The sequence below is a fragment of the Ixodes scapularis genome, unplaced genomic scaffold (genome assembly GCF_016920785.2).
Source record: "Ixodes scapularis isolate PalLabHiFi unplaced genomic scaffold, ASM1692078v2 PGA_scaffold6__148_contigs__length_123643588, whole genome shotgun sequence".
NCBI classification, from domain to species: domain Eukaryota; kingdom Metazoa; phylum Arthropoda; class Arachnida; order Ixodida; family Ixodidae; genus Ixodes; species Ixodes scapularis.
In genome coordinates this window covers 37,667,722-37,681,413 of record NW_024609881.1, presented here as the reverse complement: position 1 = coordinate 37,681,413, position 13,692 = coordinate 37,667,722, and the positions used below count along the sequence as shown (strand labels likewise).

At 44.5% G+C, this 13,692-nt stretch overlaps 1 protein-coding gene across 2 annotated transcripts in view; it reads right to left on the bottom strand.

Annotated features, from left to right (window-relative positions):
* Positions 1-1,114: 1,114 nt before the first annotated feature.
* LOC115327438 overlaps positions 1,115-13,692 on the bottom strand; it is a 60,460-nt gene continuing 47,882 nt past the window's right edge. For both annotated transcript variants that reach the window (XM_042294608.1, XM_040210452.2), the window contains 2 exons: positions 1,830-2,071; positions 1,115-1,330 (listed from right to left, as the gene is read on the bottom strand). In XM_042294608.1, coding sequence (XP_042150542.1) covers positions 1,213-1,330; positions 1,830-2,071 — 360 coding nt within the window. In that variant the 3' untranslated portion in view covers positions 1,115-1,212. The remainder of the gene's footprint in view (positions 1,331-1,829; positions 2,072-13,692) is intronic.

Here is a 13,692-nt window from a genome sequence, read left to right as displayed (position 1 = left end):
GGGCGTCAACATACAGCTTTTTTCAGCGGCAAGGACCCAAAACATGGTTTTCAAACCCGACGAGAAAAGAGGCGGTAGCGCGAGGAATATGAGGATCTCGAGCGGCCATTCCATCGCTCGGGAGAAGTGTTTTTCGGCATCTCGCCGCAGCGGGGCGCCCGTCACGTGGCTCTTTTCTCATCCGATGTCCGCCACTCTACCTTTTCCATTTCGGCGGCAGCTCCTAGTGGCGATCTGACACGCTTTGTTAGTAGAGATGAGCCTATGGATGAACAAAGTAAAGCGCTCGGAACAGAGCAGAGAGGCGCGACTCTGCCTCTCGAGGGAGAAGCTACGTGGCGGCGTTGATCGGCACGAGCAGAGAGCGCGTGCCGAACGGCGGCCAGCGCGTGCCAATCGCCGGCCGGTGCGTGCCAAACGCCGGCCTGGGCACGCGAGATGGGTTAGAGGTTCAACCAAATGTTCACGTTAAGTGCATTTTCGCATTTTCTCTGTCATCCGCTACAGGTCGCGTGTCTATTTTGTTCCGAACGCTTTTGTTCACTCACCTCAAGGTGTGTGCGCGACGTCGAGGCCCAAGGACTGGACCGTGACATCTCGCAGCTGGTCGCAGCTATTTCCGTGACTGTACTGTACACTGGACTGATTATTTGTTGTTGTTCTTTTTTCCGGAGCGCGGGAAAATGTGTTTTCCGGAACGAGCTTTTGGAATTGACAGTGCTTCAACGGCATCTTCTTATCATTTGTTTTTCTCCCAGAGAGCGCGTGCAATGGGCATCGGTAGACAAAACCCCAAAGTTTAAAGCGAGTTGTTAGTACTGTAGCATAACTCAGTGGTAATGCTTCCGCTTTGCAGCGGTCAGAGACTCAAGTTCCGTGGTGGAGGGCGATCTTTTTTAAGGATTTGGCAACATAGACGACGGACGCCTTGCATCGTCAACTACAACAGTGCCCCACTACAACATCAACAACTACAACTTCAACTACAACAAAAACTACTACTGCTTATACTACTTACTCCAACCCCAACCTAAAAAGCGGACGTCATTTCCAGTGGTGTGAAAAGCGCGCGGCAGCTGTCGGTGTAAAACGTGATTGGGCATATATCATTGTGGAACGTCACTCGCGCCCAGCAGGAGTGGTACGCATTTATTCAGCTCTCAATTTCTGTTATTCGGCTAAGCAAAATGAGATTCCGGTGCTGAGGACGGCCTAGTAGACGATGGTGCCGACTGGGCGGTGCACGAAGTGTCCACCTCGGCTTTGGTGCACAGAACTGTGAGAACCGGTCACCACTGGAGCGTGGTGCACCTCGGCCTGGTGGTAGGTGCTGCGGGTGGGAAAATATATCAATATATTAGTACCAAAGAGAAATCAATGCTCAATGAAGACAGCCTTTCTAGGTTATGACCGATGCTGCCAAAGACGTATTTCTTTCATATCGTGAAACACCTATACTGTGAAACGAACCATTCAAAATTACGGAGCATTTTTTAACAAACTACTTTATCTCCGTGGTTGTGCCCGTGTTCAAAAGTTAGAACATAATATTTCACACGATGTAGGTTCAGACCAACGTAACATGTTTATTTTTTTTTTGTAAGCGAGCACGGGGCTGCCCCTTAACTTTCCGACATTATGAAAACATATTGATATGCAATATATATATGTATGCCACCGAGAATGCAAATTTATCAACAAAAAAATGTATGATATATAAACCAAAAATGAGCCCTAAAGTTCAAGTTTAAAAAGCCGTACATGTAATTATCATATTTGCTCTGCTTTCGAAACAGTCTTTTTTCCCTAAGGAAGTGAAGAGAACTAACCCGAAGAAAGGGTCGTGTTTGGTGACGGTGGTCTTGGGGTGGACGAGCTTCTGCTGGCTGATGGTGTACCCATGGGCGTGGGGTGGCACGTAGGCCACCTCGCTGTGGTGCTCTACCACGGGCTGACGAACCACCGTAGTGGCTACGGGGACGTGGACGGTGGCAGCGTGGTAAACATGTGGCGCCAAGTAGCCCGCCCGGCAGGAGGCGGCAAGCAGGACGAAGCAGGGCACGAGAGATGCCTATAAGGAAGCAATAAAACGGGTCCAAAATCAGACAGTGACAAAAACTTTAAAGCAATATTTTCAGCATATCTGTATGAGCAGGACAGTCGATGAAAACTGGATTCTCTTCAGAAATAAACTTGCACACCTTGCCAACACTTACATCCCATCAATAAACATAACTTGTGACAAATCAAATCCCTGGTTCACAAAAACGCTTAACCAACTAAACAGAAAAAAAAGACTATTTAGCCGTGCCAAACAACTGACTACCGATCTCGCTTGAAAACAGTACAATGATATTCCTAAAATTTATAAGAAATCTATTACAGAGGCGAAGGCAAAATTCTTTAAAAATGACTTAGTAAACATTCTTCGCAATAAACCTAAAAAGTTCTGGGAGGTAATTAATCCAAAAACGTCTAGACCGGTACAACTAATGAGCTATGATCGGTTGCCCTTATCGGATGAAGAAAGCGCCAACTGTCTTAACGGCTATTTCTCCTCAGTTTTCACCACAGATGACCACAGTAACATGCCTCATCTTAACAACGCATATCACACTCCCATGGCTGCCATTGAAATAACGTATGCAGGTATCATAAGCTCTATAGGAAGGTTACAGTTGCCGTCGAGTTCTGGGGACGACAAAATTAATTCCAAATTACTGGAAAACACTCAATTACACTAAGCTCCTTTTTTGTTAATTATCTTCCAACAATCTCTGTCTTCCGGCGAGCTTCCTACAGATTGGAAAATTGGCAGAGTAATCCCCTTACAGAAATCGGGGGATCGAACTTCACCATCAAATTATCGTCCTATATCTCTAACCAGTGTCCCCTGCAATCTACTTGAGCATATAATATATTCAAATGTCATGAAGCATTTCGAAAATAACCTCATCCTCTTTCCAAACCAACACGGGTTCAGACAATCATAATCTTGCGAAACGCAAATTGTACAACTTGTCCATGAAATACACAGTAACATCGATAGTAACATACAGACAGACGCCATATTCATTGATTTTTCTAAAGCATTCGATAAGGTATCCCACAATTTACTCATGCTCAACATAAAACAACTTCACATTCATCCACTCATAACATCATGAATCGGACAATTTTTAACCAATCGTACTCAGCATACTGTGATTAACAACCAGTCGTCAGCTTATTCTCCTGTATCATCCGGAGTCCCCCAGGGCAGTGTTCTCGGACCTCTGCTTTTTTTAACATTCGTAAATGTATGTATTCGACTTTTTGCTGATGATTGCGTAACTTACCGATCTGTATCTAAACTGAACGATAACATAAGCCTACAAGCTGACCTTAAGCTAATAGCCGACTGGTGCAAACAGTGGAAAATGACAATTAACTTTTCTAAAACAAATCTCGTTTCCTTCACGCGTGCTCATAGTCCTCCCTTTTTCACTTACACCATGTGCAGCCAGGTAATTACCAAGTGTCCTTCTTACAAATATCTGGGTGTTCACTTATATGACGATCTCTCATGGAACACGTATATAACACACGTCCTGTCTAATGCTAACTGCTCTCTTGGCTATCTTCGACGAAATCTGAAACTAGCACCATCATCAGTTAAACAACTAGCCTACACTGCACTCGTAATATCGCAACTTGCATACGCGTTATCCATCTGGTCCCCTTCGCAACATTCATTGCTAACAAACATAGAGGCACTTCGAAATAGCGCAATCAGAATCATTTTTTCAGATTACTCACGAGACACCAGCATCACTTCTTTACGAATGAAAGCTAACCTTGATCTCCTCTCAACCAGAAGGAAATTATCACGCCTGTCTCTTTTTCACAAGATTTACTATCATAACCATGACATCAGAACTTCACCATTATCCCCAGCCACTCGCATATTTCCTCGCATTGATAACGTCTCTAAAGTTCGTCCAATTTTAGCCTCGTCAGTTTCGTTTCTTAACTCCACCTTGCCATTCACAATAACGGACTGGAATAGCCTGCCTAACAGTATCGTGACCCCAGACAGATTATAATACATTCATATCCCAACTGAACATTTATCTGCATTTGCACTAATAGCAAAGTCAGCTCGAGTTTATAGAAATGTTTTATTTGGGTGTTTTTCTGTTTCATCAGCTGCTTTTCCCTAGAAATATTTTAAGTGATTTTTTTTCCTGTTTTTGCTGCTTTAGATAACAATGTTTTAGAGCATGTAACCCCCTTTTTTGTTTCTTCCTTTATATAATGCTTCTTCAGCAGTTACTCCCACCTTGTGTAATGCCAGCAATGGCCTTCAAGGTTTAAGAAATGATGATGATGATGATAAAGCGCTGTTCGCAGCCCATATTCTCAATATCTTGATAATGCGGAGTAATGCTGCCGAAGTGTTGTAGAAGGCGGCGTTCAACGCGCCTGCAGAAAAAAGGGACTCAGTTATGGGCACGTTGAATACCACCTACTTATAGAAGTGTTGTTACAACTCAATGATAAGGTGCATGTATTTCATCTATTTTGAAATATCTTCGCTTTGGAAATGGTGTTAGAGAACGCCCGAGGTGAGTTTAGGACGCTCGAAAGAGATGCGCTAATTTTAAATTAAAACCGGTACTGCTACTAATGGGGGATTACGTGTGGTGAAATTTAATAGACACGACTCCGATTAATGACTCAAACAAACATGATTGAAATGCAACCGCATCACAAAAAATATTGTCCATATCTGCTTCAAATAACTGCAAGAATCCAGGAAACATCGTGAAACATTAAAAACAAAAATCTATCAAAGAGATTGTGAGTGACGCTCGTGAATCTTTTGTTTATGCACTAAAGGTTGATACTGTTAGCGATTGGTTGATTATCGCGGAATCGCAGCGCGGACTGAGTTTACTCCCGAAGGTGTTCATGGTGTCTGCGGACAGAGGTGCTTTCAGATACTCGTTCAAGTGAAGACTGTGCTAGAGACCCGTTAGAGTAGTCCTTTTATGGGCAGCTATGAGGAAATGAAGGAACTTGTCATAAACACGCGTGGTCGAAGACAGGAATGTATACCGCCCGTATTCGTGTTGCAACACTTCAGAGACTAGTATCGTCTTTATCCTGCGGAGGTCTTGGGAGCGATAAGAGAAGCCGGGGCATAGCTTTACCGTCAATACTGAAATTGAGATTCTCCGCACTACCGACATCTCATTAACCTGTGGGACACGGTTGTTTGCCTTCGTGGGAAGACTGCAAACTGTGGCAGGTGCGATTTGAAGAATATTAGTTCCACCTTTAATCGTGAACGAGTCGTAGATGCTTAAAATATGTTTTTTTATTTATTTTTGAAACTGACGTGCCGTTTGTTTGTTCCATGCTCATGGTATCTCGTCGCGGCCGAATGCAGTTCTTAAATTTTCAGTCACGTGAATGACGGCAAATGTATGATAGTAAATACGAGCGGCCTACGGTTACGGTAATGATATATAGGCACCTTGCTTATAATTCCCTAACACGCCGTTTCTGCATACGATTGTTACTGTGATTTGAGTCCTAACCATCCTTTTCTGTACTCGGCCACCACATATAAAGCGTTACCCGTTCAAACCCTAAAAATACTTGTTTTGCAAGAATTCAACCGCTTGCCTTTTATGTCAAGCGAAAAAGAAAAAAAAACAAAAATACGTGCCCTAACTGTACACGCCATCGCATCTGCACCCTCCACTGACGATCAAATATTAAAAAAAAAAAAAATGCAAGACGTTTCTGGTTTTTTTTACACAAAATTAACTTGCCTGTATATTTTATGTTAACGACTATCATCAGACCAAATATTACCTTTTTAGCATTTTCCCAAAAGCTTAGATTGGCTGCGTCGACGCAGCTGTCTGTACTTATCAATGGCAGGCAAGCCGTTATGGGCCATGGAAATCAGCCTCAGCGGCAGTTCTCCAATGCTTGCATCAACGTTACGCTCTGAAGAAAGCAGACACTTTGTACGGTTTTGAAATGTGATTTATCGTAATCTGATGGATCTATCTGAGCCCGTGAATACCTAACAAAAATAAAGAAAAGTGCAACAATAAGAATAGTCCTAAACAGGCATGAACCATGCCTGTTTTGGGGCATACTTGTCCTTTGCGCTTTTTAGATTTGTCACTTATACGATGGGCTTGAACTGACCCACTACAGTACAAGAAATCGCATTTCAAAGACTCAGCGATGGTATGAAGTATTGTTACCTTTTTACGGTTTGTATTATTTTGTGCACACGATTATTCCTTTAATATGAATGCCAACTATCCCTTTCAGTACTCGTGCACCACAAATAAAGCGTTACCAGTTCGAGCTCTAAAAGAGTTTGTTGTGCCGAAGATCAGGATATTGTATTTTTACAGCAGCAGCAGTACTGGGCTTGTGGCATCGGGTCAGTGGCGTGTACGTGGCCGAAAAGGTTCGGATGATGCTCGCGTTTATCACAGTTGGCATGGGCGCCGGGTAGGGGTGAGTACAGCGGTAATCCCCTCTTAATTTAGTTTCTTAGAACCGCGGTTGAGGCGCAGTACGTTCGACCAATCGCGATTACGCTGAAGGTCTTGCGATCACTCCCCTCGTCCCCTGCGCTTTGTCGCCGTTCGTCGACCATTCCCTCGGCGGTCTCCGCCTTTGCGCGCAAGAATGGGACGGCCGAAGCATACGCTGCGTCGCGCGTATGCTTCGGCCGTCCCATTCCGCTACGCCGCGGAGCAGTGGCTGCTCCGCGGCGTAAACAAACGCGTAAAAAAAAAAAAATTACCGCATCTCCACGTGGTGAATGATGTTGATTGGGGCGAAGCTGGGGTGGTGCTGATGATACGGATTTTTGTCATAGGTAGTGCTGATGGTGCCGTTTTCACTTCTGTCAGTAGGAGAATGTGTGGTTTTCTACTTTTTCTTTTCGTAAGAAGACAGATGGGATGGCAACTCAGAACCCCCTACTCTTTTTTTTCTTCTTTTTCTTGATACTGATTTTGGTAATAGGTAGTGCTGATGGTGCCGTTTTCATTCATGTCAGTAGAAGAATGTGTGGTTTTCTTCTTTTTCTTTTTGTAAGAAGACAGATGGGATGGCAACTCAGAACCTCCTACTCTTTTTTTTTTTTTCTTCTTTTTCTTGATACTGATTTTGGTCATAGGTAGTGCTGATGGTGCCGTTTTCATTCATGTTAGTAGAAGAATGTGTGGTTTTCTTCTTTTTCTTTTTTGAGAAGACAGATGGGATGGCATCTTTGAGCCCCGTATTCTATTTTCTTATTTTTCTTTTTTTCTTTTTTTCTTTATTTTTTTTTTTTTGAGTCTCGCTGCTGAACTCACGAGCAGGGGCACGCCGGACGTTTTTTTCATTTTTTTTTTCTTACTCTTGCTGCTGAACTCACGAGCAGGGGCACGCCGGACGGCGGACGGACATACGGACATGGCTAGCCCCTAAGGAGCTTCGCCCCTAAAAAAAAACACAAGAAGAAAGAAAAAAAACGTTGTCGATATGTAGGCATTAACGGCTCATCATTCGCTGGGCTGATTTCGTAGATCGCAGAGATTGGCTCGGCGAGTGTTTTGCCGGTAAGTCATTTTTTAGAGAGTAACGTTCTATTTTACATGCCGCTTCACGTTCACGCACAGCATGATTTAACGTCGAATTTCTTCCATCCTAACACTCTAGGTGAGACAATTGGCGCCTCAATACCGACGACGTTCGCGCGGACACTTTCGCGATATTAAGCAGCTGCTGCTTTCTCCAGCGTATCCCGCTGCCACCCGATTCTTGCACGCAAAGGCTTGGAGCGCCGAGGGAACGGGAAACAGAAGATGAAAAGGAATGGGTGGCGGAGGGCACGATCACATGACCACCAGCGCAGTCGATTCCGGTGCTGCTTCGGAAATCGCAGGTGAATAAACAGAACACCGGCGTTTCAATGAAAGTTGGCGACATCCAGATAGATCAGTGGCAGCAATAGCGGTCAGGAACCGGTCTCTCCATAATCATTATCAATCGCTGCTCCTACACGCCACGCAAGAGTCAAACTTGACCCATCCGTTTGGTATTGACTGGCAGGTTTAATGATTAATGTTTGCCTCAAATGTGCATGCCAGCACGCGCGATATGACAGTTGCACAGGCGCATCCCTCAAAGCCATTTCGATCACCGAAGTGTCGTCCCTTTTATTTAAACAGAACTATAGCGGGTACATTCGAACACCATCAAAACTCGTTTGCTCGAAGCGCTGTCAAACGCCAACCCCGGCTAAAGTTAGCCTCTGTACCTACCAGAGGGATTTTGAAATCACGTGACTGGCTCGGTAGGGATGCGGGGAGTCACGCATGGCCCGTCGCTTCGCTTGACAAAATGGCTGCGGCGTTGGCCATCGCATTGGTGTTTGTCTTCAGGGCCGTTGGCTCGAAGCCGGTTAACTTTAACCGCGGTTAAAAGTTAACCGCCCTTCCTACTAGGTACCTACAAGTACGTAGCCAAGTTTGACTAGGGCTAGATGAACGATAGGGCTCCGTGTTTTATTATGGGGTGATAGCTGGTGTCACCTACTGGTTTTAGCGAATATAAGTGGCTTCCGTGGAAAAAAATATCCCAGAAAGGAGGGACACCAAAATATGCGATACAGGGTTCCCGTGACGCAGCGTGGCATATATTTGAGCAGACAAATTTTTTGTTGCTTGTAGTATAGATATTGGGTAAGGCAAAAATAAAAGTACCTTTGTTTGGAAAGTTTCTAAATTCTTGGATCTCTGAATTGAAGACAAGCCTCGTTAAAATTTCCTTCCAAGTTCGAGAGAGGACAATAAAATTCAGTCCTAGAAACAATAAGAAAGAAGTGAGCTGTGAAAGGCGGGCTGTACACCGGCAGCATGTTTGGCCAGCATGTAAGAACTGTACATAACACCATCAAAAATTGAAGAAACCTGTAATTCTGCACCTGTGAAAATGCACCTACTAGTTAACTACCCAAGCATCGAGGAGAACTCTGGAAGTGTAATTCCACTGTCCGCGCGCGCTGGCCTTCCTTTCATAAAAGATTCGAAGTAATCATAGTAAGGCTTTGACGAACGCGCGTGAAAGGCAAAGTTTGTTCTAGTTTTTTTGCTTCAGAACAATTACTACTGAAGACATTAATACGTGCATTACGCGTAACTACACTCGTAGCATGCACCTCGTTGCTTGGGCAATTCACAAAAAGGTCTATTGGGACGCTGTGTGATTTTGTGTGCTGTCGGTACCATGCCGACTGAGTCAAGGCAATCCACTTTCCAAAGAGGTTGGCATGCCGACAATTATCGTGTTAATTTAGGCTTAGAAATGGCCCGAATCAAAGGCTATCTGAAAAATGCGGCGAGGTCGTTCCTTATGCTTTGCGATTTAAGTGAGGTAAGGCAAAGTGGAAGCCCCCTGCACCATGCACTGCTGACTAACGCGCCCGACATTGCAGCTACTACGACATATTAGTTCCAAAGCGAGCGGCGCTCACTGACCGGGCACCGCCATGTTTCCCCGCATCCCTACCTTGCCAGTCACGTGATTTGAAAATCCCATCCTACGTACTGCGGCTAACTTTAGCCGCAGTTAGCGCTTAACCTCGCTTGGAGCAAACGGGCCCAGGAGTGAAACTGAGGGAGCGCGCGATAATGTCAGGGCGCGGAGTTCTGATCAGACGGAATGTGGATAGACGCTAATGATAACTTCATTTGTTTTTATCGAATGTGTCGCTCCAATCAAAGCGAAGACAAGAGTCTTCAGCTCCTCGCACAGTGTCTCACGTTGCAATGACGGACGTCGGCGTTCGGCGTTCAAACACATTCGAAGATTCAGTAAAGACAGAGACAGATCCTTTCCTCCTACCCACTATCCTTCCAGTCATAATTCGAAGCTCTCATGTCGCAGCACGCTCTCATCTCCTCCTTTCCCTAAATTTTTCTCCGTATCGCCATCCGAGCACTTCCTTTTTCTTCGGCTATTGGCCGACTTATTGACCTTCTTTCAACGATAAGACCCCCACTCTCTTTCTCTCTTCACCTCTGGCCATTCTGGCTGGCGCAGTCGATTAAGAGAACTCCTGCGAGGGGGAATAACAAAGCTGGTGGTGACCTGAACAAGTATAATGCATTGGCTGAAACGTACCATTATGGACTCCGGATAATTATGAGCCGGAAATAATGTCATGATAAGGGATAATTCAAGTTCAGTATATGAAATTGAATATGGATACTAAAAATTATCCAATAAATATTCAGAGGCTCTGTGAAGCTTTTTGAATCCAACCGCAAAATAAGAAAGAATTGACTGGCTGGATGCGCTCCTCTTATGGGTTACCTGTCCATCAATATGCCGTTCTGTGGCAAGAAAGATAAAGGATGCAAATGTCCAATATCAAAAGGTTTACTATCTTTCAGATCACCTGAGACTGGGTAGAAGAAACACGACGACGTCTTAAACACAGCTAGCCACTCTATTCACTGCTCCCTACTTTTATATATCCTGAACTCAAAATGGTCACCATAAAAACACTCTAAACAGTGGCACCAAGGGGACACGCCTTGACTTCACAGCCACGGTAATAAAAAAAAAAAAAATAACGAATCACTTTGAACTAACAAAAGGTAACACACATCAAAACGACGGTCGAAGAAACATTCTTTGACCTCGCAGCCACCCTTATTTTTACAAAAAAAAATGAACAAGCGAACCACACGGAACCGACTGCAGTTCGAACCTATCACCCTGTTACGCATTTTTTTTTTTACGTACGCATGCAAACGGAACAAGATCATGACAAAGGAGGTACCTCTCGCGAAAAACACAAGACCTGTTCAACTCATACACGCAGAAATAGAGGCCTCTCTTATGCATTTGGCGATCGACCGAATTTTTACTGCCTCTTTTACAACCGTTTTGACGTCATTGACCTCTTTGCACACTACCGTTGTACCGGACCACTCGGCTGAGCAGTTTCTGCATTCTTGTACATCTGTCGCAATTTCGCAAGAGTAAACTTACACCAGCTCGCCTGCGCCCTAACTGTTTTTTCATCAAAACGTGGTTCTTTCGCCAACTTCACTTTATTAACATAGACACCCCCGTTTGGGGGTACTACAAGAGGGAATATTTATTTGAATTTTAAATCTGAAATTGAACCCTTCGCGTATGAGAATATCAACTGGAGCCATGAGGCCCCCCCTTGAGCACAATTATAAAGGAAAACGTTGAGCCTCACTTGCCGTTCAATATGCAAAACAAGAACTGCAGGCACGTCTAAAGCTCTATGCTGGGCCCAGCCGGGTGGAATGAGCGAGCGGTAGGTCTGCACCGTCTTTGCAACCTCAACAAACTTGCAAAGACAGTGCGACCGGAAGTTCCTTGGGGCGCAAACGGCAGTCAATGATTGTAAACAGCAAAATTGTCGTTACCAACTGATTGGCAAACTAAAAGTAAATGCACCGCGTGCCAGAACCTTTTTCATATATAGGAAAATCTTCGTACTCTGTTGTTGCTGCGGCAGCTTATGCTACCGCAATGTTTGCCGAGAAGCACATACAGGGGAAGCTACGTGCTTCGAATTGTTAGCGGGGTTAGTAACTTCACTCACCACTCCATATTCTGCCGTTTCTACGGCAGCTCATGCAATCGCAAGGTTAACCGGGAAACGCATAAGGGGAGCGGTACGTGGTTATCATCCTTGGCGTGCGTCTTATAATCTATTATGTGGTTTTGACGCTTGCTTTGCAGTTCTTTAAGGGAAACAGGTGTCAAAACCTCATCATAGATTATATGGAGCGCGCGAATGGTGATCTGGCGGGCACCATAGTTTTCTGTCGACTATTCTGTCGACTACTGTTCTGTCGACAGACACAAAAAAATCCGACCAACGAGTCATATGCAGCTTCGCGGTAAAATCCAAGCCATCGTACATTATTGTTCGTGTTTTATTTAATAGGTTTCGTTTAATATCCCATCAGGGTGACGTACCGATTCAGTGGTCATTCAAGAAAATCATGGAGAACCATACATTTTAGTTGCGCGTAAGTCCTAAGTTATTTATTGTCTTCCAAGTGTAAAGTTGAAAATGCATGAAAATTATGATTTGGGAAGAGGAGCGTGCCTAGTAGACGATGGTGCCGACTGGGCGGTGCACGAAGTGTCCACCTCGGCTTAGGTGCACGGAAATGTGAGAACCGGTCACCACTGGACTTCCTTCCTTATAAACAACGCAAATTTTATTATGCGCAAGAATATAACTTTGCATCTGTATCACATGACTGCAGCTGAACACATAACCGCTGATGAGTTATCTAGTCAAGCCAATAAAAAGCTCTATCAGCGTGCGCGTACGGCAGCAAGCCCAAAGTTTGAAGTGTTCAAATTATAATTATGCTTAAAAGTCATGTCACGCCATATCCCAACAGAAATCGGAATCATAGGTCATAAAAATTAGAAACAAATATGTTTCATGTGCAGACGGCTGCTCGCCTAGTTACTGTGAGGGCACCTCGTCTCAAACATACCCCGCTTTCCAAGGGAAAGAGAGGCTCACCCGAAGAAGGGGTCGTGCTTGGTGATTCTGGTCTTGGGTTGGACGATCTTTTGCTGGCTGATGGTGTACCCGTGGGCGTGGGATGCGGTTGACGAAGGAATTGTGACTCGAGGAACAGCAAAGGTAAGACGTAAAGGGCGCGAAGTAACTGTGTATCGGTTGTCTCCGTTTCACATCGCAGTGCTGACGACAAGAAGGCTGAGTAACTGCTTTTGTAACGAAAGTCTTTTTGCCTGCGGGAGGAAGCTGGCTTCGGAACTAAACACAGTCCGTGGAAAGCTCGTGTTACTCTCTTATTTGCTGCTCCTCTCGACGCGTACAATAGACACATCGTCCTCGCTAAGCCTTATTGAGCTTGATTTGCACGATTCTGGGCCATCATAATGCAATGCAGGCGACGGAGGAACTTTGCCCCTCTTCTTTAGGGACGAACGTTTCTCCCTTTATGTATGAACACAGGTTGCAAGACCGTCCCTCCCTTTAGGGAGAACTATAGATACCCTCTTTCCTAAGGGTGTAGTCAGACAGAACGGATGGCATCAAATATTATTTCTTACCCTCTATAAAGAGAGACTGGAACCTGGCACTTTAATAAATAATTTGCATAGTGTCTACAACTGTGTTTTTCATTAAGATTGTAAACGTTGTTCTTTCTTAGCTGACCCGACGCCTCCATGTTAATGCCTCTAAAGAATCTACTTCGTGACGATAGTGGCTTGCCTTCCGTGCCTGCTTCTCACTAACTAATATCTGTGCACTTTTTTGTCAACATGTATGGGCATTCCTCACTCGCAAGAATGCATTCGGGCGCTGCTTAATAAATGCAGTATGTTACTTTGAGATGCAATGCTCGGGGCATAGCGAATGACGGGGACAACTTCGAAAGACTTTGGTCAACACAAACAGCGACATCTCTTTATGATGGAGAAGTGGTTGCAGGAGGGCATTCGTGTAAATGGAGCTCTTTACGCTCAAACAGAAGAATTAGAAAAATAGAGCGTCAAGAAGCGGTGGAGTTCGATTTTATTTAAAGATTATGTGAAGTGTGTGCCAATAACTTGCCTTAGCGATATAGAAGTATTATGTTGCAA